Genomic DNA, 18804 nt, shown 5'->3' with positions numbered 1-18804 from the left:
TATGACAAGGGCTACTGTGGCATGCTAACTAACATTAACCACAGGCCAGACAACAGGGCTCGGCACACTGTTTTATCTTTGAGGCTAATACTTCAGAAGGAATAAGGGCTCCTTTGGATGCACATGGAAACAGCCCCTCGCCAGGGTATTTGCTGCAGCATGGGGGTGGGGTGGCTGTTGGTTCTTGGCAACAGCAAAACCAGGAAGATTAATATCCACATTAATATCCCCTCACCCCAGGTGCCTGGTGCCGGCTGCTTCTTTGAGCCTCTGAAGACTTTTGCCAGGATCACCCCAGGGCACCTTTCTTCCTCCCTGAATCCCAACGTTCCTGTGTCCCTGCCAGTGCCAATTCCCCAAGAAAGGCGGGCCCAGCTAAGAGGAAGGCGAGTAGATGGTTTAATTATTCACATCAGACTAAACTCTAGGAGAGAATGTTTGCTTTTAAAAAAAGAACCTGTCATGTTAGTTACAAGTTGGTAAATGGTGGGAAAATAATCGCGGAGCTGGTCTCTAACCTGGTCTTTCTAGATCCTGACTTAGTCCCAGACAACAGGAAAACAAGAATAAATAAGCCATGATAATCCTGTTATAATTGATGCCAGCTGCTCCTTGGTTATCAGGTTGAGCCTGGTCTGTGAACTGCGATGGTTCAGCTTCTTAGACAAACTCTTTTCTCTAAGGTTCCCCGTAACAGCCTTCCTAATCATACTTGCCCTTTTCAGGTTTGAATTCTAAGCAGGTGCCGAGTGCCAAGAGGATCCTGTCTGTGGAATTCACTGCTGCAGCATTCTGCTCTCTTACCCTTGAAAGAGCAGGAGAAGGCCTGAGAACACACTTAGTTGCCTCTGCCGGGAAAACAGACCATCTTTGATATGTGTCTGCAGAGAAAGACCAAGACCCACTAAAGCCCCGGTGCCCTGTTCTTGCCTGGTGGCTCTGTCCTTACATCATTTTTTTTTGCGGGTCTGGGGATGGAACCAGGGACATTCAACCTCCAAGCTACAACCCCTCCCCTATTTTTTATACTTTATTTTGAAACAAGGTCTCACTAAGTTGCAGAGGGCCTAAGTAGCTGAGGCTGGCCATGAACGGTGATCCTCCGGTCTCAGCCTCCCGAATGCTGGGATTACAAGCGTGCGCCACCACGCCCGCCTCTTCCCTCATTGTTTTTGTGTTAAGTCGCACTTGTCACCAGAACTCAGGGCCCTTACCCTTTTAGCTGGGTTCTGCTAGGGCCACGGTAGCACAAGGTGCGGGGATGGTCCAAGCCTAGCAGATGACGGGCTTCAGAGCCTGAGGAGTGGGCGGCACTGGGCATGAGGGCCTCAAGTTCTTTTGGTGACAGTGATGACTTAACATAATTACTAGAGACAAACAATTCCCATGAGAATGTAGAAGAGATCAGATGAGGCTTCCTAAACATTACTGATAAAGTGGGAATAATTCTGGGATTTAGAGAATTACAGAATAAGGAAGTCAGTGACTTAGTCGTCACACTTGGGGCAGTTTCATGTGATTAATATACACGCACAGTCAGCTAAGTATAGAAGAAAGCAGGGGTGAAGAAAACAAACAGACAAGAGAAATTCCAACTCCACCTGTAAAATTCTTCAAGTAATTATCCTAACATAGTCCCAAAAGAGTCTGGAGCAAGACAAAGCTGGGGCTGCATGCCCCCTTTCTGCGTTAGTTTCCCCAAAACTTTCCCTTGTGTATCAATAATGGGCCTCTGTGACAGGTGTGAGCCTTCTTCACATTTGGGGAACACCTGTGCATACACCGCACTGTTGGGAGAAACCGACAGCAAGACTGAGTTCAGCCACCTTGACTTAGGGTTGGAGTGTTGGTAGTGACTCAACCTCTTGGCCAATGTCCCTCTTGGAGATCCATTAAAGTACCTAAGACACATCTAGAAGATGTTTATAGACTGCTTGTGCAAAGCCGCGAGGAAGCTGGCCCACAGGAAGTAAAAGGGAGACGGTGTTTGTGCGCCTCCTGAAACCCGGAAGTAATTGCAGAGCCAGATGCCTGGAGGCTGGCCTCTCTTCCCAGGCGCATGGAAGGTGTTTCTGTGCAAGCCTACTCCCTCCAGAACGTAAGCAGCCAAGAGACAGGAGCGATTGTAAAGGAAGAGGTGTGGGCAGCCGACACACACGCGGAACACCAAGGGGTGGAGCGAGGCAGCGGCCGCCCCATGACCTCACCTAGGCGGGAGGGCCGACAGGACGCCCTCCCCCTCGTTCGTTAGGACGGTGTGTACGATCTACTTGTTGGCACTTGCTGGCTGCATAAGCTGCAAGGTGAGGCCAGGTTCTGGAATCCTGACAAGGTTTCAGAGCTTTGTGAAAGGGGCTGAAATTTAGGAGGATTCTGCCTGAAATCTCTCTAGCTATTATGTTTTAAAAAGCCCTTCCCAGGCCTTTCTCCTCCATTTGTACCCCCGGGGGGCGGGGACACTTGGGGGCCTGGGTCCTACACAGCATCCGCCTGTCCTACATTTCAGTGTGAAAATAGAGTGGCCCATTTTCACGGCTTGTCCTCCTGTGTCTGAGCCACAGCACCCCTACTTAGGAACATCTTAATTAGGAAAATTGCCAGGGAATTGGTGAGAAAAAGGAAAGGATTTCAAGAAGTTTCAGAGAGCACCTGAGTTCCTCAGGATATTTTCCCACACTCTTCACAGGCTGCACGGAACTGCACCAGCAGGGGTTCATTGGCCCTCCTTCGCTATGACTGGGAGATGGGACGGCCACAGGAGAAAGGCTCAGAAGACCACGCACATGTGGGCCTCCAGCCTCATCCCTGCCTCTGGGCCCATTTACTGTTTCCGATGCATCCCCCACCCCGTCCCTCCTCTCTCTATTGCAGGCGCCAGGACACTGACCATTTCAGAGAAAGGAGAACAGGATTACAGACCCACGGAGGAGCAGAAATGAGAACCAAGAGAGGCCCTCGGGCTCTGCCGGGGTGAATCTGATCAGAACCCTCTGAAGTTAAAATGGAAGCCCAGACAGTGCCACAACAGGGAGCAGTATTCAGCACATCTGGGAGGCCCAGAGGCTGCGCCACTCCAGGGGGAGGCCCCATGCACCTCCAGTTCCCACAGGGCTGCTCTAAGGTAGACAGACAGAAGCCAGAGAGGCCTTTTAATTTTTTTGGTACTGGGGATTCAACCTAGAGGCATTCTACCTCTAAGCTAAGCCCAGCCCAATCTTATTTATTTGGAAAGTTTCTGAGAGCCTCACTATGTTGATGAGGCTGTGAAGCTGCGATCCTCCTCCTGTCTCAGCCTCCCAAGTACTGGGATTACAAGCGTGAACCACCACGCCTGGCAAGAGAGGTCTTTTTAATAGCAGGACACCCCTGTTTCCCACAGCCCTGTGGGGCTGGAATCGGCTGGGAATGGCTTTGTCCACCGAGGCCTCTTAGCTGGGTCAGCGCTCTTGGTGGTGAGAATGCCGCCGTGGCAGAAGCAGCCACCGCTGAGGCCAGGAAAAGGCGACAAGCTGTTTCTTAATGTAGGCCATCCCTCCAGGGTAGAGAGTGGCCACACAGAACTACGAATCCTAGCTCAGCGTCCGGGTCCCGGCAGACAGTGTGGAAGAGATGCCAGCTGAGGAAAGAGCAAGGGGCTGCAGGGTTTTCAGGAGCATGTCACTGCACCTGAGGGCAGCCGGGAGAGAGCCTCGAGATGCAGAGGGGCGCCTAACGGGTCCTGGCTCCCCTCAGGGGCCAGCTACAGTCAGAAACAGGAGGAAGGTGGGCGGCTCGACATTGCCATGGCAGCTCAGGCTGCCGGTGGGACGTCTAGCCCTCCATCTGCCTGGCCTACAGAGCCCTCATCTGGCTGGCTGAGCTGGGACACAGGTGACACTTTCTCGCTCTCTTCTACTGACAGCTGCTGCAAAGAAAAACACCTTGCAACACACCAACTCCCTAAACAGGGCCCTTGAGTTAATGGACTGTTAGATTATTTGTAGACGACAACCTGGTCCTCACGGCCCTCTGTGTCCTTTCACTGACCCCCTCCCGCTGCCTGGGTTTCCCCTTCCCCACCCTCCAGTCAGGAAAAAGGGAAGGAAAAGAAAAACTCAGAAACCTGAAGATTGTTTGGAATTTATTCTCTTAAATAAGAATGTAACATTTGTTAAAAAAAAAAACTTAAAAGCACAACACCTTGGTTTCACAGTAACAGCAAAAACAAAGTTACACAATTAAATAAAAAACTCACAAAGAAACACACCAAAAACTCACAACAGCACAGGTTAAAAACAAGGGCAAAAATAAAAGCTTTAGGGGAGGTGCGGGTGGACAGGTGGCGTGTTCCGTGGCACAGTGGATCCGCCCTGCTCCGGCTGCTTCGAGCCCTGGCCGGGAACCTGCTCACTGCCCTCTTTTCCTGCCCCGCCCAAGTGAATGGCTTGTGGGAAACAGGATGGGCCCTTTAATCGCCTGCCAGGCCACAAGGGCAGGGTGGGCCTTTTAGGATGCCTCAGAGCTCCACTGTCCCGCAGGAGCAGCCGGAGGTGCAGGCGACACGGACAGATGGCAGAAGGCAGAAGTAGCTTACCCCTCGGAGCCAGCAGTCAAGGCCCTCAGGAAACGAGGTGAGGGGGCCCTAGTTTCTCTGTGGCCCCCTCCGGCAACGGACTCCTGCCTTATTAATTTGCTCCTAATTCAATTATCGGGGGAGGGGGGGGAGTGTGGTGTTCATTTTCTGAAGCTCCCAACCCCACCAATCTCCGCCTCCACAGGTGTTCTGCTCTCGGGCCGCTGTGGTCCCTCAAATCCTGACAAGGGTCGAGGTTCCCAGTGTAAAAGGTCCCGTGGTTTCCAGAACCAAGGAATGAGAAGCTCCAGTAGTGGCTTTGTTATTATTTAGGTTACAATATATAAATAAATATCTATCCATGTATTGAAACTAAACCTATATACATTTGCATATATATATGTGTGCATAGATATGTATGTATATATAAACATTCACACATTACCATCAGCTCAACTATAACTTGGAGTAGGATGGGGGACAAAGGCTGTATTGCAGAATTCTCTGCTCGGTTTTCCAAAAATGCCTAAGGAAAGGACCTGGGAAGCTGTAAGATTTCCTAGCCCCAGAGTTGAATTTTATTTTCTGTATAGCTTGCTATATTCTTCTGGCTGGTGTGGGCAATGCCTGCAGTTCTAATGGACCGTTCAGGATCCAAACTGTGGAACCCAAAGGTTACTGCGCCAGGGGTGTCGGGGACAGGAAGCGGGCACTGCCACCTGTGCACCTGAGCTTCTCTAGGTAGGACAATCTTCTTCACAGCCCGACACGGCTGGTGTGCTCTCTGCTGTCAGCTGTGCAAATGTTCCCAGACAGGAGACCCTGAGAGACAAAGACATGCTTCTCTGCCCTCTCTGCCACCATGGCCCCCTGACTTGATTGCTGGCTGTCCACTATAGGAGATAAAATGGGCTTTTCTCTAGGTAATAAGAATCCCAAACACTTGTACCTAAGGGCCTCCTGTCCCAGGGGAAAGGAAGCCCATGCGAGGTTTTTCTTTCTCTACCTATCGTTGTCCAAGCTTTCCCTAAGGCCAGGGCAGGTGCTACGAAGCCAGGGCAAGAAAATCTGTGCCAGGTTCACTAATCCATAGCAGTGAGTCTAGGAGGTTGGAGATAAAGCATTTACAGGTTTGAAAACAGGAACAAGGATTACTATATTAAAAGCACATTACAAACAGAAATACTGTAAACAGTGTCCCCGCATGCTAGATTACACCAGCAGTTACAGATTAGGTTACCAGAGAGAGACAGCACTTCAAACCAGGCCTGTAGCGGGTTCTTTTAACTGGTGGGGTACGTTGGGGTTTTGTTTTTTGGCAACAGCAGTTGTTTTGGAAGAAGGGAAAAGGACACAAGGGAGAAGAAAGAAATACAACAAAAAGAGGCTCAGGGCAAAGGCGCAGCTGGGCCAAACGTTGCCCAGCAGGCTGCCCTCCTGGGGCCGAGGTGCAGGGGAGGACGGTTCAGTCATGACAGGTCAGTCTGCACTCACTCAGCACCAGTTTGGGCTGAGGGTGCGGAGAGGAGACGCACTGGGATCTGGGCCAGTGACCACTCGCTCTATATGACACACCCTCCGGGATGCACACCTGAGCTTTTCTGAAGCTTTTCCCAAAGAAATTCTAGTTATGTACTCAAAGCTTTGGTTTGGGATTTAAACAAAGAAATCTCTATCAAAGGAGAAAAAGAAATCTATTTCATGATAACTACAAAATACCGTCCATGACTGTGCTCCTTTTCTGTAGCAGCCAGGAGAAGCTGGGTCCCAGGGAAAGCGGCGGTTTTTGGAGCATCTTCAGGACTCAGAGCTCAAGCTTCCAAAGCCTGGGCTCCAGCAGCAGAGAGCAAAGCCCGCCAACCCTCAGCTGTCCGGCCTTCCACTTGCCTGAGGTCAGCTTAACCAGGGACAGCGCCTGCCTCACCCCCTGCAGGGGTTCAGGCTGGGTACCTCTGGGACACTACATCTAACTGACGAGTCACATCCTAGCTCAGGACCAAGAACCACAGGTCCTCAGATGTCCTGGAGGCTCATTCTTTCTTGCTGTTCTGGTTCTCTAACCACAATGCCAACTTTCATCTTTTCTCCTTGTTTTGTAGAACATTCTTTCCTTTTCTGCAGAATCCTTAATTCTTTAGAACTCCTAAAAACCTGAAATCCATTATGCCTTCAATTAGTCAGAAAGGGAACCAGAACAAGATGGGAAAGCAGGCCAATGAGCTTGTTCAGGAAGGACAAACTTCATGGCGTTTCATCCTTCCTAACCAATGTCTCTGGTACCCACAGGGAAAGGTTAGTTTCTTACAGTGCTTAACAAAACAGATTCCTTGGAAAACCCATCTCTGCTATAATAAGGCCTGGACTAAAAAAGTGGGTCCCTCAACTCGACAAAAGGCGCATTCCAGTGGAGCTCCTCCTGTGCTCTGAGGGTGCCGATGGCGCAGGGCTGTCAGAACCTCAGGAGGAAGACCACAAAGCATTTGAAAGCCATACAAGGTTTCGAAGTCCTACCTGGCTTAAATATGGCTATCAAATGTTGGTCCCACCTGCAGGCACTTGGCAAACATCTCAGAGCATAAGAGCACGTGCCATGGCAGGAACCCGCTTCAGCTGGCTTGGATGGGTTGGCTGTGTCTCAGGCTCCAAACGTTGCCCCAGACGCTGGGCACGCTCCCCCTTGGCCAGAATAAGCACCCCAAGGCTCACAGTAGTTCTTTACTATGAGAAAGTAGCAACTCTAGGGACCTCTCTTTTGAAGGCTAAGATAATAATTCTTCCTTTGCCATCATGGAAATTCTACTGCCTCCTTCTTACATGGTTTCTGGCACTGGCTGATGATATTTGATTTGTATATGAGTTTGTAAGTGGTTGCTTGAGACCAAACAGGGCCCTGCCGACTCCACTCAGCTATATGGCTCCCCTGCAATGTCAACAAGCTGGGGCTGTGCCTTGGGCCTCAGGACCTCTCAGTAGTTGGAATTATGGACACATCTCATAGGCCAGTTTTAAAGGAGCTAAGGGGAGCCACTTTAAGGAAAAAGGCAAAACTCTTCCTCACAGGCCTGGCACCAAGCCCTCTCAGCCCTGCCCCTCAATGGCCAGAACAGGTATGTTTTTAGAGGTAGAATGGTGCTGTCAACTACTGACGTAGCAAGTGTAACGAGAATGGAACACATAGGACCGGACCCTCACTGGGAACCCGAATGCCCCCCCAAAGAGGTTAGGGCAGGGCACGTCCTGTGACGGTTACAGGTAAAACAGAGGAGCAATGACAGCTTATCCAGACATTGAACTAGGGAACAGGATGCAAACATTTCAAGTTTCAGTGAACGCAGAATCAGACCACGGGCCCCCGTTCTCCCAACTCCGTGCTCTGTCAAAGGAGACCTAGAAGGGACCTCCGCAGAGGCTGGCAGCTCTGGCCTCTCACCTGGGTCGGTGGCCACAGCGGCCCTTTCTGGAGTCCTGCTCACCTAGAGAGGGCTGGTGCCCCGGCGTGTCGAAGGGACGTGGGATGGGTTACAGTGACCATGCTCTGAGCCTGAGTCAACATACGGCACCTGGGTGGCGTGGCTCGCTGGGCGGCGCCCCTACTGGCTCACAGCCTGCCAGTGAAACTCCCCTCGGATCTGCACCAGCACCTCCGACAGGCCATAGAGAAAGGGGACTCCGAATGCAAGCAGCTGGCACATGAAAAAGGAGTCCAAGGGGTTTTGGGCCACTTGGTGCCCAAATGAAGAGATGTTGTCTTGGAGGTGCTGGCTCATGCCCCTGGCCTTGTCACAGAGGCCGAGAGAGTGACGCACCACCCAGCCCAACAAGGGAGTGAGGCTACCTGGGGTTCTCTCCGCCGAGCTGGCAACGGTGCTGGCCCGTCCGTTTGTGTCGGCAGGGGGGCCATCCTGCAGGGGTCCCTTGGCTTCCTGGAGAGTCCACAAGAAAAAAGAAGAGTGACTGAGTAAAGCCCTCAAACCTCAGGAGGCAATGATGACCAATCAGCTCGTCCTCTGTCAACCCAGAGCTGTGGTCCTCACACAGTGAGTCGCTCTTGGATGGAACAAGGACATCTTTTGCATGGTCAAAACTCCTTGAAAGGCAGCTTTCCCCCCCACACTGCCAGCGACCCCAGCTCAACCCTCATAGGTCAAGCAGCGCTCTGCGGGCTATGCTTTGGCATCCTGGGGGACCGGTCCCAGGACTGTCTTCGATAAAATCTGTGACTAATAAAGCCTCTTATATGAAAGGATGTCTTATTTGCATATAACCTATACAATCTTCCCATGCACTTTGAACCATCCCTAGATGACATACAGTACGGAATACAATGCAAATACGATGTAAATAGTTGTATTTTTTAGGGACTGGTGACAAAAAGTAAGAGTCTGCCTGTGTCAGAACAAAAGCACCCCCCCCCAGATTAGTTTCCATCCATGGTTGGTTAAATTCACGGATGTGGAGCCTGTGGATGCAAAGGCCAACTCTGCACCCTTCCCTATGGGTCCCCTGTGGTCAACAGGGTCTCTCAAAGGGCAGGAAGCGGCCTGCGTGCTGACAGGCACTGTCCACGAGCGGGGGACTAAGGGGCCATGCCAGGAAAGAAAAGGAAGCGAAGAGAAGGGAAGGGGAATGAAAAGAAGGGGAAGGGTGAGGAGGAGAGGGAAGGGGAGAGAGGAGAGAAGAGAGATCTCCAGACAAGTAACTCGCAGAACAAGGGCATTAACGGGACTGGGCGGCAGAGCAGAGTTCACGGCCGAGTTCCTTTCTGGTATGGAGGACAGACTGGCTGGCTTCCACTTGCTCCTGAACACCCAAAGGCAGGGCTAAAGAAACGGGAAGGACTCCTTAAGGTGCCTCTTCCCGTCATGGCCCCTGTGTCAGAGACACGCTGTTCTTAGTGCAGGGCAGGACAGCCTCCTCTCAGAAAGCAGCTTATTTACAGAGGCGAAGTGAGCAGGAGGGAGGATCAGTATAATCCTTCAAGTCTTGCACAGGTGGCAACCCAAGACTGCCTGAAGGCTGCTCCCCTCCCCCAAGCAGCCGCTCGAGCCTCCGGGGGCTAGTCACCTTCTGGCAGGCCCCGCAGCCCCACCCCAACCCTCAATCACCCTGTGGCACCCGCTGCTTCTCTCCCACTGACAGAAGACTGCCATTACCTTTCCAGACAGAGGAGCCACTGCCGGCCTCTTCCTTTGTGCGTAACCAGAGAGTCGATAACAGTAGTGTGGTTTACAGTAGAATTTACCTGTGGACAGCAAGAAGCAGGGTTAAAGGGGGTGAGCGCGACGCTGCAGTTCTGAGCTCGACACGCTGGCCACGGCACGCTCCTGTCCATCTCCTGCAGCCTCAGGATGCGTTGTCTTCTCATCCCAGCCCTTGCAGGCCTAAACTTTGGTCCCAACCTTCCTTACCCTGTGCATGAAGTGTGTGTGTGTGTGTGTGTGTGTGTGTGTGTGTGTGTGTGTGTCCTTCCCTTTGGCTATGTGACGGCCATCGAGCCAGTGCCCAATCAGTGCCCACAGCAAGAGAGTGAGGCTTGCATGGCAGGGCCGGCAACAAAGTGGCAGTGTGTGAAGAACAAAGACGTGGTCACATGAAAGCCCGGAGCAGCATTTCTGGGAAAGCTGAATACAAGTGCAGGGAGGAGGTGCGAGGGCTGCAGGGCGGCTGCGCTGAGGCTCATGCTGCAGCGGACACCTCTGCCCAACTCGACCCCGCCCTCTCCACCGCCCACTGGCCAGGGGACGAATCAGCGGTAAACAAGCAAAATCCTGCAGTGACTGAGGACAGAGAGGAGAATAGGGTAAAAACCAGAGTGCACCGTGGCACAGAGTTAAATGTTACTTAAGAGTTTTCAGCCATGTCTACGTGTCTTTACTAGGTCCTAACAAAACATGTATTTCCTTCTAAGGGTGTGGTTAAAAGAGTTTGAAGAACACTGATCATGTCTTTTCCAGTACAGTGATGCTAGAAATAAACTCCAGGCCATTCTTTCCTTTTCCTTTATTCTCACTTAGAGAAAGCTTGTGAGTGTTAGACAGCTGGCCTTCCTTATTACAGAAACTGGGAACAGGACTCATCCCATTTCATGTTCTCGTTTGCAGACAGCACTCCTCTTCTGAGCCCAGAGTTAAAGAGGACGTATGAGTTAAACAAACGTGAATTGGCGTTCTTTTTTCCATGGTCATCTGATCATATCTTTCTTCTTTTTCTTCAAAGTAGCTGACTTGTTTTTCTTTCCCTGGCTATTCCCCACGCAATGCTGAATAAATCTCTTACGGAATCTTACAGATTTCAATATTCATAGTATTTTATGTTTTCCCAAACAAAATTTTGGTCAGCTTCTGGCATTTAACCAGAGGGAGATGGGGCTGCTGTTTAATGATACCCATCCCTTGGCCATCTCATTTAATTCTTACTAGGGTCCTAAAAGGGAGACACCATTATCCTGTTTTACAGAAAGGAAAATCAAACCTAAGGCTTGCTGAGTAACGTGCCTCTGACTGCAAAGCTAGCGTGGAGCACAGGGCCCACAGCTGTGAGATCAGGGCACAGAGCCTGAGCCTTTCCTGTTACCCCTGCTGCCCCTGGTCACTCCCTGACCTCAGAGGTACCTGTCTTGGGGCCACAGGGTGGGGTTGTGCAGGCTCCTCCGCCTGTCTGGATGGTGGTTCCTGATGTGGGGAAATCCCCTCTAGCTGCCAACCAGTTTAATTTAATACTCTCCCTTGATCATTTTATTTTGGGTATTGGAGATTGAACCAAGGGGAACTCTACCACTGAGCCACACCCTCAGCCCTTTTTACGTTTTCATTCTGAGACAGGGACTTGATAAATTGCTCAGGCTGGCTTCAAACTTGTGATCCTCCTGCCTAAGGCTCCCAAGTAGCAGGGACTATAATATAAGCATATGCCACTATGCCCAGTTGTTAAAATAAAAACTATTTTAACCGCTTTATATCTATCAACTCATTGAATCCCCAAACAACCCAATGAGGTAATTAGGGTTACCATCCACATTTCCCAGCTGAGGCACAGAAAGGCTGTGCTCCAGACTCACTCAGTGAGCCTCAGAGGCAGGCTCCACATCTCAGAAGAGGCTGCAGAACCTGCACTTGGAGCCACTATACTACAATGGTGCCTCAATGGCCAAGGCAGCCAGGTTAATGTTAAAAGTCAACTACAGATTATGGTTGACTCAATCAAGCGGCTGATTGTCAATGGTCTAAATTAAGCAATCTTGATAATTAAATAGGGGAGCGACAGAAAAAAGGCCCTGGAGCACACAGGTCCTAGGGGCAGGACCAAGGTAAACGGAGCATCTACCCATTCACTAACGATTCAGCAGGTGCCGTTACAGGACAGGTATGACCCAAACCTCACTTCTCTCATCGCAGTGACAAGGAAAAACTCGGCATACTTTAGGGTCCTGGTCTTAGGAGTTGGCAGCAATCAAAAATGAGTGTTTGGTAGGGGAAAGAGTAACTTGTTTGGGGGCAGAGTGTATGCTTTAAAAAGGATTCCACATCAAGGAGGGCAAATCACAGATATCTCTTTGAAGTATATGAATCTCAGCTTATCTTGTTGGAATTGACAAAGGGCCCATGGTAACCAATCCCTGAATCTCCAACCTGGAATACACACTCAGAGGTCATTTAGTACAAACCAGGGCTCTATAAGCAAGCCACCTATAACTTCTCTGAACTTGGTTTTCAATTTGCAAAATTACAATAAAAACAGCATGCTGGGCATGGTGGCCCATGCTTGTAATCCCAGTACTTGGGAAGCTGAGGCAGGAGGATCACACGTTCAGGGCCAGCTTCAGATACTTTATGAGGCCCCCTGTAACTTAGTGTGATCCCATTTCAAAAATAAAGAGTAAAAAATAGGGCTGGGGGTGTAGCCAGGAGGTAGAATGCTCCTGGGTTCGATCCTCAGTACTATACACACACACACACACACACACACACACACACACACACACACACACACACAGACACCAGCTACCTTATGGGCTGTCATGCACGGACAGGATGCCGTGTTTTGTGTTAAAGGGCCTGCACAATGTCTGGATTATTTCTTTTCTCTGGCTGCCCTACCTCTACTCTGGCTTTATTTTTTCCTCAGATTTCTGAATCACTCAATAACTTGTATGAAGAACAGGCTAAAATTTTAGTATCTCTGAAGTTTTTGTCCCCTGACAGATAAAGGTAACTTTGGAGGGGCAATGCTAATGAAAATTCTACCTGGGTTAGGATTTGGGGAGCAAGTGCAGACTCACCGTCCGTCCTCCTGCTTCCATGTCTGGAGCAGTGTGCTCGGCGGGCTGGCCTCACGCATTGCCATAGGGGCCTGCCGGCCTTTTGCCTGGAAGGCCGTCTCTTGCCTCTCAACATCCAGGTCTCTTCTCTCGAGCCTCAACCGAGGTGGGTTAAGTCATTCCAAACTACTCTCCAACACCATCGTTTCCCCCTGCTCTGAACTTCACTTAAAGTTGTGGTTCCCGCCTGCCACGTGACTCGGCCTTGGTCACACTACACTGTCTGCTTGCTTCACGCTCACCCATGTCTGTCCCTATCACGATGTCCTACAGTTTGGATTCAATGTCCCCAGAGGCCTTCCTGGATTCCCAGAAGCGTGGCGCTTCTGGGAGGTGGTGGAGGCTCTACCAAGTGGGGCCCGTGGGGAGATCCTAAAAGGGATCGTGGAACGCCCATCCCTCTTAGTGTTTCCTGTTTCGGCTTCTTGCTGATGACGGGAGCAATTCTGCTTCACTGTGTGCTCTTGCTGTGATAGGCCCAAAGCAAGAGGGCCAACTGGTCACCATCTGGAGCGCCAATATTATAAGACAAATCTCTTCTTTTTATAAGTTGATTATTTCAGGTATTTTGTTATAGCAACAGAAAAGTGACTGTAAGCTCCTGGAAGTACCTTTACGTTTCATCTGTTTCCTCGAAAGAATGCAGCAAGTGTAAGCACATATTCACAGGCAAAACTATCTACAGACCAGTGGGCTGGGCCTTGAGGGACCTTCTTTCCAGGTAGATCCCAAGGCAACCTAAGGACAGTTCCAAGAGGCTGGGTGAGCTCCATCTGCCAACCACTACCCTTGGAGTCAAAGGTGTTATCCAGAAAGCAGGGACATAGAAAAAGTAGAATAGAAAAATTGATTCCCAGCCATTTACTTTCCTTACCTTTAACAACTGTCTTAATCTTCCCCCACTGGGTAGTGGTCTTTACTGATGTAACGAGGGGCAGCGCTATGATGATAAGTCAGCCCCTCTTGTCTATCACCTGGGCTCCTTTCTTGCTCTTTCTGACACAGCTGCCTGCTTATTCACTAATGATTAGGACAGCCTGGATGACTGGAGTGACTGGCATAATCACATGGGTCCCCCTCTCATAATGACATCAACTTGTAATCTCTTTAGTTAAGAAACAATGACTTTGGCCATCCTTATGAGGATCAACCTTCCTCTCCTATTAATCTAGGTCTCCTCAGTACTTTGAACCAATAAATCTGCTCCCACTGAGCTCAGGCAGCCTCGGTCCCCTATGTCCATTAATCTTCAGGGTCTTGAGACAGCAGGTGGCGAGCCCACCTCTGTCAGACTCCATGATCTGCACACTCTCTACCTTCCACTTGATCTGGGTCTTCCTATCGTAAAAACAGCCAATGCCACGGAAGGCTGGCCCTTGCACACACAGTAAATCAGAGCAGGCGCTGGGAACCAGCTCTGCACACTCAGGCACAGGGCGGGAAGAGAATGCTGCCAGAGGTAGGTGGCCTCAACAGACACACTCAGTCAGCTTCAGGACGCAGAAACCTGAGAACCCTGGGGCCTAGCCTCCTAGACTCAGGAGCCCCTCCTGAGTAGTTTGTATTTGTTGTCACCAACCTTCGACACGACACGTGACTTCTACCGACTTGTGGCTCCTCTATCAAAAAGACAGCAGGTGTGTCCTTATAGTGGCTCCATCTCAAAAGCCCACCTTGAAGCAAGCAAGCGAGTGGGCGGGTGTGAGGTCAGGGCGTGATTTAGGGAAAGGCATGCTATTTTCATTACCACCATCACTGGGAAATGCTGTGATGGCCTGGAGACATCAGGAAATTATAAGAAGGGTCCTCAGAGAAGAAACAAGGAATGGAAGGAAGTGGATGGAAACAGTAGAGGCACAAGAACACTGTACACACGAAGAATGTAGCGAGGGCCCTAGTGTTCCCAGCTCGAACAGACAGAGGTGCCAGGGCTCTGTGTCTAGGCGCAGGCCGAGGCGCAGACTCACCGTCCTCGATGTCGTAGGCGTAGGCTGAGAGGCGCAGGGTGGTGGCGCAGTAGTCACATTTGAAGCAGCTCCGGTGGAAGAACTTGCCCTCGGCACTCAGCCTCTCCATCACATAGACCCGCTTCTGGCAGAAATAGCAGGTGTCGCTGCCCCCCAAGTTCTGTGGGAACTCCTTCTTGATGGAGCCCTGTGGGTGGGGGAGCACATCAGGGTGGGGCCTCTCAGCCCCCTCCTGGAGCTGCACAGCTCTCACCAGGTGAAGCTGACCCTAGTAAATGGCTATGTCTGCTCTGCTTTGGGCTCTCCCAGAGAGCAGTGGCCCTCTCACAGTGGCTGTCCACACGAGCCCCTCCCGAGCCCTCGGGACAGGTGGGTCTGAATTGGTGCTCACCAACAACCAAGATTTGCTTCTGATGAGGGATCAAATTTACAGAATTTTATAACAATCACACCAAATTATCCTGACAGAATTCTGTTTGAGCAGCATAAACATATACATTTTCAGTGTTAAATATGCATGCATCCCCTAAACTCTAGAGTGACTGCTGTTAGAGATACCAGGTACTTTTCCACACAACATACTAAATACCTATTGCAGGCCTAAAAATTAAGTTATCAAAATTCAGACATACAAATTAACTAAGCTCCTTAGAACAAACCAGGTTTGTTTGGCATATCGGTGTCATGACTAGAAACAGTGCCCTTGGGGTATCTCTTACCAGCTCCTTCTTGTCTAGAAGGGTTTTGGGCTGCTCTTTCCTTTGAAGCTGATTGGCTATCTGCTCAGCCAATGAGCTCACTCCGCCTGTGTACATCTTTATATACTTCTATTGGTTGGAGATTACAGAATGACCAGAATGAGGGAAAATGAGAAGGGAAAAAATTAAGTAAGAAGACAAAAAAAATTTGAAAGGTATAAAATGATTACATGGTGCAGCAACAAACCATGCCAACACAGTGCCCACAAGCAGGGAAACTGGGTGGTGAGCAAAACACTGTCAGCATCTCCAGAGGGCGGGGCAGCAGAGGCAGGAACGGTGGCCACAGGAGAGAAGATCTTCCACAGAGAAAAGCTTGGTATTTTGTGTCTTTTGGGATATACGGTTCATAAGGGATGAAGAAGTAAAAAGCAGGAGGGATACAAACACCGATGACAGTAAGATGGGCCTATATCCTGGTGACTCAAATTACATACAAAGAATTCAAGAGGAATTGCCACACTGGCAGGGGGCGCCAGGCTGACCAGGGTTTCAAGGTATGGAAGAAGGCCTGGCAGACTGCTTCCTCATTTAGAAAAAAAGTCAAGCTCATTCTTGCAAATGACTCTCCACTTGGGTAACAGATGTCAAGAGCGCTGGTGTTACTGGTGATAATCTTTTTCCTCTGGATTAGCACTTGACCCATAGTACCCGTTATGTGCAGGAGACATTCCTGAAGAAGCCTTCTCTGCCCACTTCACTTGTTGATATCAGGTGGGGGTTGAGAGCAGCATAATGAGGCCCATGTGAGCCAGCCAGGCGCGTTGAGGCCGAAGCCTCCTAGACTGGGTGGGGCATCTTAACCATATACGACAGCTGTGCAGACAAGTTTCTCAATTAGTCTCAGGAAGTCAGGGCATGTTTTGAACCAGGAGGGATTATTTTTAGGTTGAAAAAGGTAAATGAAAAAGAAAATTCAGTCCTTTTTTTCTGGCAATGTTGAAGAAATGGCAGGAAAAAACTACTGTGTCTGCATCGTAAGCCATACTGTTCACACCACTGCTGACACCAAGGGCAGCTCGGCTTGGGAGCCTGGCCCTGGGAACGTAGTCAGAGAGCTGCTGGCAGTTCTCCAGGATTTGACGTTCAAGTCACCTCGCACATGGAGATGGCCATGGCACGTGGTGTGTGAGCTCCGTTAGTGAACCATGTGGGGCTCCCTACAAAGATCAAGGGGCTGAGCCCAACTCTGAGGGGGAACACGGCAGGAGCGCTTACTGCGGACAAGTCAACAAGCCTCTCAGGAAGTGGTTGGAATGGACAAACAATAAAGTCATGTGTAAGAAAATCACAGGCTGAGCCATGGCGTGTCCTGGAGTGGGCAGGAACAAAGAGAAGTGTGCTGAGGATGGGGAGCAAACCAACTCTGTGTAAATCCGGGAACAACAGAGGCACAAATGAGAAAATTATTTCTCCTTGGCTTTGCCTGAGGCTTAACTGGAACTGAGGAATCAATTATACCTTTTCCAACTCAAAAATAAGGAGGTTTCCAAAGATTGGTGCCATCTGCCCATAACTTCACAGTTTATGTCTATTAGTGTTCAAGAGAAAACAAGTGGCTCTTAGATCTAAACCTTCTTTAGATTAAGGGCACTGGAGAAGCTTAGGTCTGGAACAGGCAGACACCAGGCAGAGCAGAGCGGGTCTACAAAGTTGCGTTGCTTTCATAATGCAGCAGACAAGTGAGAATGTGGACCAGATGTCCAGCATGAGGCCAGGATGCTGCACAGCCTCTGGCCCAGTCTGCACAGCCAAAGCCCCTCTCTCCTGACCGGAAACCATCACCCTCAGCGGCTACAGTCGGGGATGCTGTGGGGCAAGGCGTTTGCCACGTTCAGTCTCGGCGACATGGTAGCCGTGATAAGCATCCCCCAAGAGAGGTGAAGACCCAAGTTGTGTTTGTTTCTGGCATGAAAGCAGATGGTTTCCCTCTCTCTGCTCTTAAAAGCTAGTCAAAGTGTAGCAATCACTCGGTTCACACCACGGCACGCCACACACATGCATATGCTCCCACACGTACGCTGCGGAGTCTGGTCCCGGCTCAAGAACAGGAAACAAAAATAGAAAGGGCAAAAAAAGACCCTCTAATCTCTAAAAATTCCTCTCTAGCTGGATCAGTGCCACTGTCGGAAAGAGCGGTGCTTGCTCCTCATATGACCATATGTCAGGAATCACCCGGGACACCGCACACTCAATTCTCTACTTGAGAGGGTCGGTTACAACATGGTTCATATTTTATAGTGCATAGGATTACAAAAACATGGAGTAAGAAAAAGCTAATGGCCGAAAATGCTCCATCATTACTGGATACACTTAAAATATGATCAAAGTAGGCTTACTCTGACAGCCTTTGGCATGTTAAGCACAGCTCAGCGAAAGCAGCAGCCTCCGTAACCGAGGTGTCTGCTACCGCCCTCCCACATAAACACACATTTAGCTTCCAAAGGAGGCTGGGGCTAAGACGGCGGCCCCTCCCTTGGGCAGGCACACGTGTGCGCGTGAAGTGAGCAGAGGCTGCGGAGGACACAGTTTGCCAATCCCAGGCCATGCTACCTGTCGGAGGGAGTCTGAGGAGGGAGAGGCGGGGCGGTTGGAGGAGCGGAGACTAAGAGAAAGCTCCCATTGGTCGACAAAAAATCGACGAGAAGGTTCAGGCTCTGGCTACAGGATGGAGAAAAAAAAAAAAAAAAACCAAAGAAAATGTTAAAAGTCACACCTCAAACGTTAAGAAAGACAGTTTTAGACCCTTCTATGCTAGACCTGCACCTACAGAACACGTGTGAAGAAGCAGTTTTTGCTCCCAGAAGCACACGTGGCTTGCTATCTGCTCCCACTGTGCCTGCTACTTGAACTTCAACAATGCTTACAGTGGTGCTCACTTTGGAATACACTCCCGGAGCTATCATCCACCTGGGGAAGCCTCATCTTCTCTCTTGGGTTGGTAACATCACTCCACCAGTCCCATGCTGGTAACACGGCCAGCAGGAGGCGGTGGGCAAGGTGCTACTGCAAACATGCATGCTCCTCGGCCCCTGGAGAGAGCCCTCTTGCTGGCTTGAGTTGTGATTTTTCCCAGGCAAAAAGAAGTCCCGCCACCACCCCATCTCTCCTTGGCTTTACAAACAGTGAAAGAGAGACGGCCAACCTCGGGCTCAGCTCACTTCTTCAATATGAGGAGCAGAACGGGGCATCTCTTCCTCCTGTGGCTAA

General features: G+C 50.2%; 1 protein-coding gene across 5 annotated transcripts in view; it reads right to left on the bottom strand.

Annotated features, from left to right (window-relative positions):
* Window positions 1-18804, bottom strand: part of MICAL3 (microtubule associated monooxygenase, calponin and LIM domain containing 3) — a gene marked incomplete at both ends in the record, with an annotated part of 127667 nt that overhangs the window by 78979 nt on the left and 29884 nt on the right. For 2 of the 5 annotated variants that reach the window (XM_080705673.1, XM_080705674.1), the window contains 5 exons: window positions 8388-8475; window positions 9706-9794; window positions 14837-15023; window positions 15556-15663; window positions 18148-18255. In XM_080705673.1, the coding sequence (XP_080561799.1) occupies window positions 8388-8475; window positions 9706-9794; window positions 14837-15023; window positions 15556-15663; window positions 18148-18255 (580 nt within the window). Of the gene's footprint in view, window positions 1-8142; window positions 8476-9705; window positions 9795-14836; window positions 15024-15555; window positions 15664-18147; window positions 18256-18804 lie in introns of those variants that run through there. The other 3 variants (XM_080705675.1, XM_080705677.1, XM_080705676.1) reach the window with 2 other exon arrangements.

Source organism: Muscardinus avellanarius (genome assembly GCF_963383645.1).
Source record: "Muscardinus avellanarius genome assembly, chromosome: 11".
NCBI classification, from domain to species: Eukaryota; Metazoa; Chordata; class Mammalia; order Rodentia; family Gliridae; genus Muscardinus; species Muscardinus avellanarius.
The sequence above is the reverse complement of the archived record's forward strand: the minus strand, read 5'-3'. Positions and strand labels throughout refer to the sequence as shown.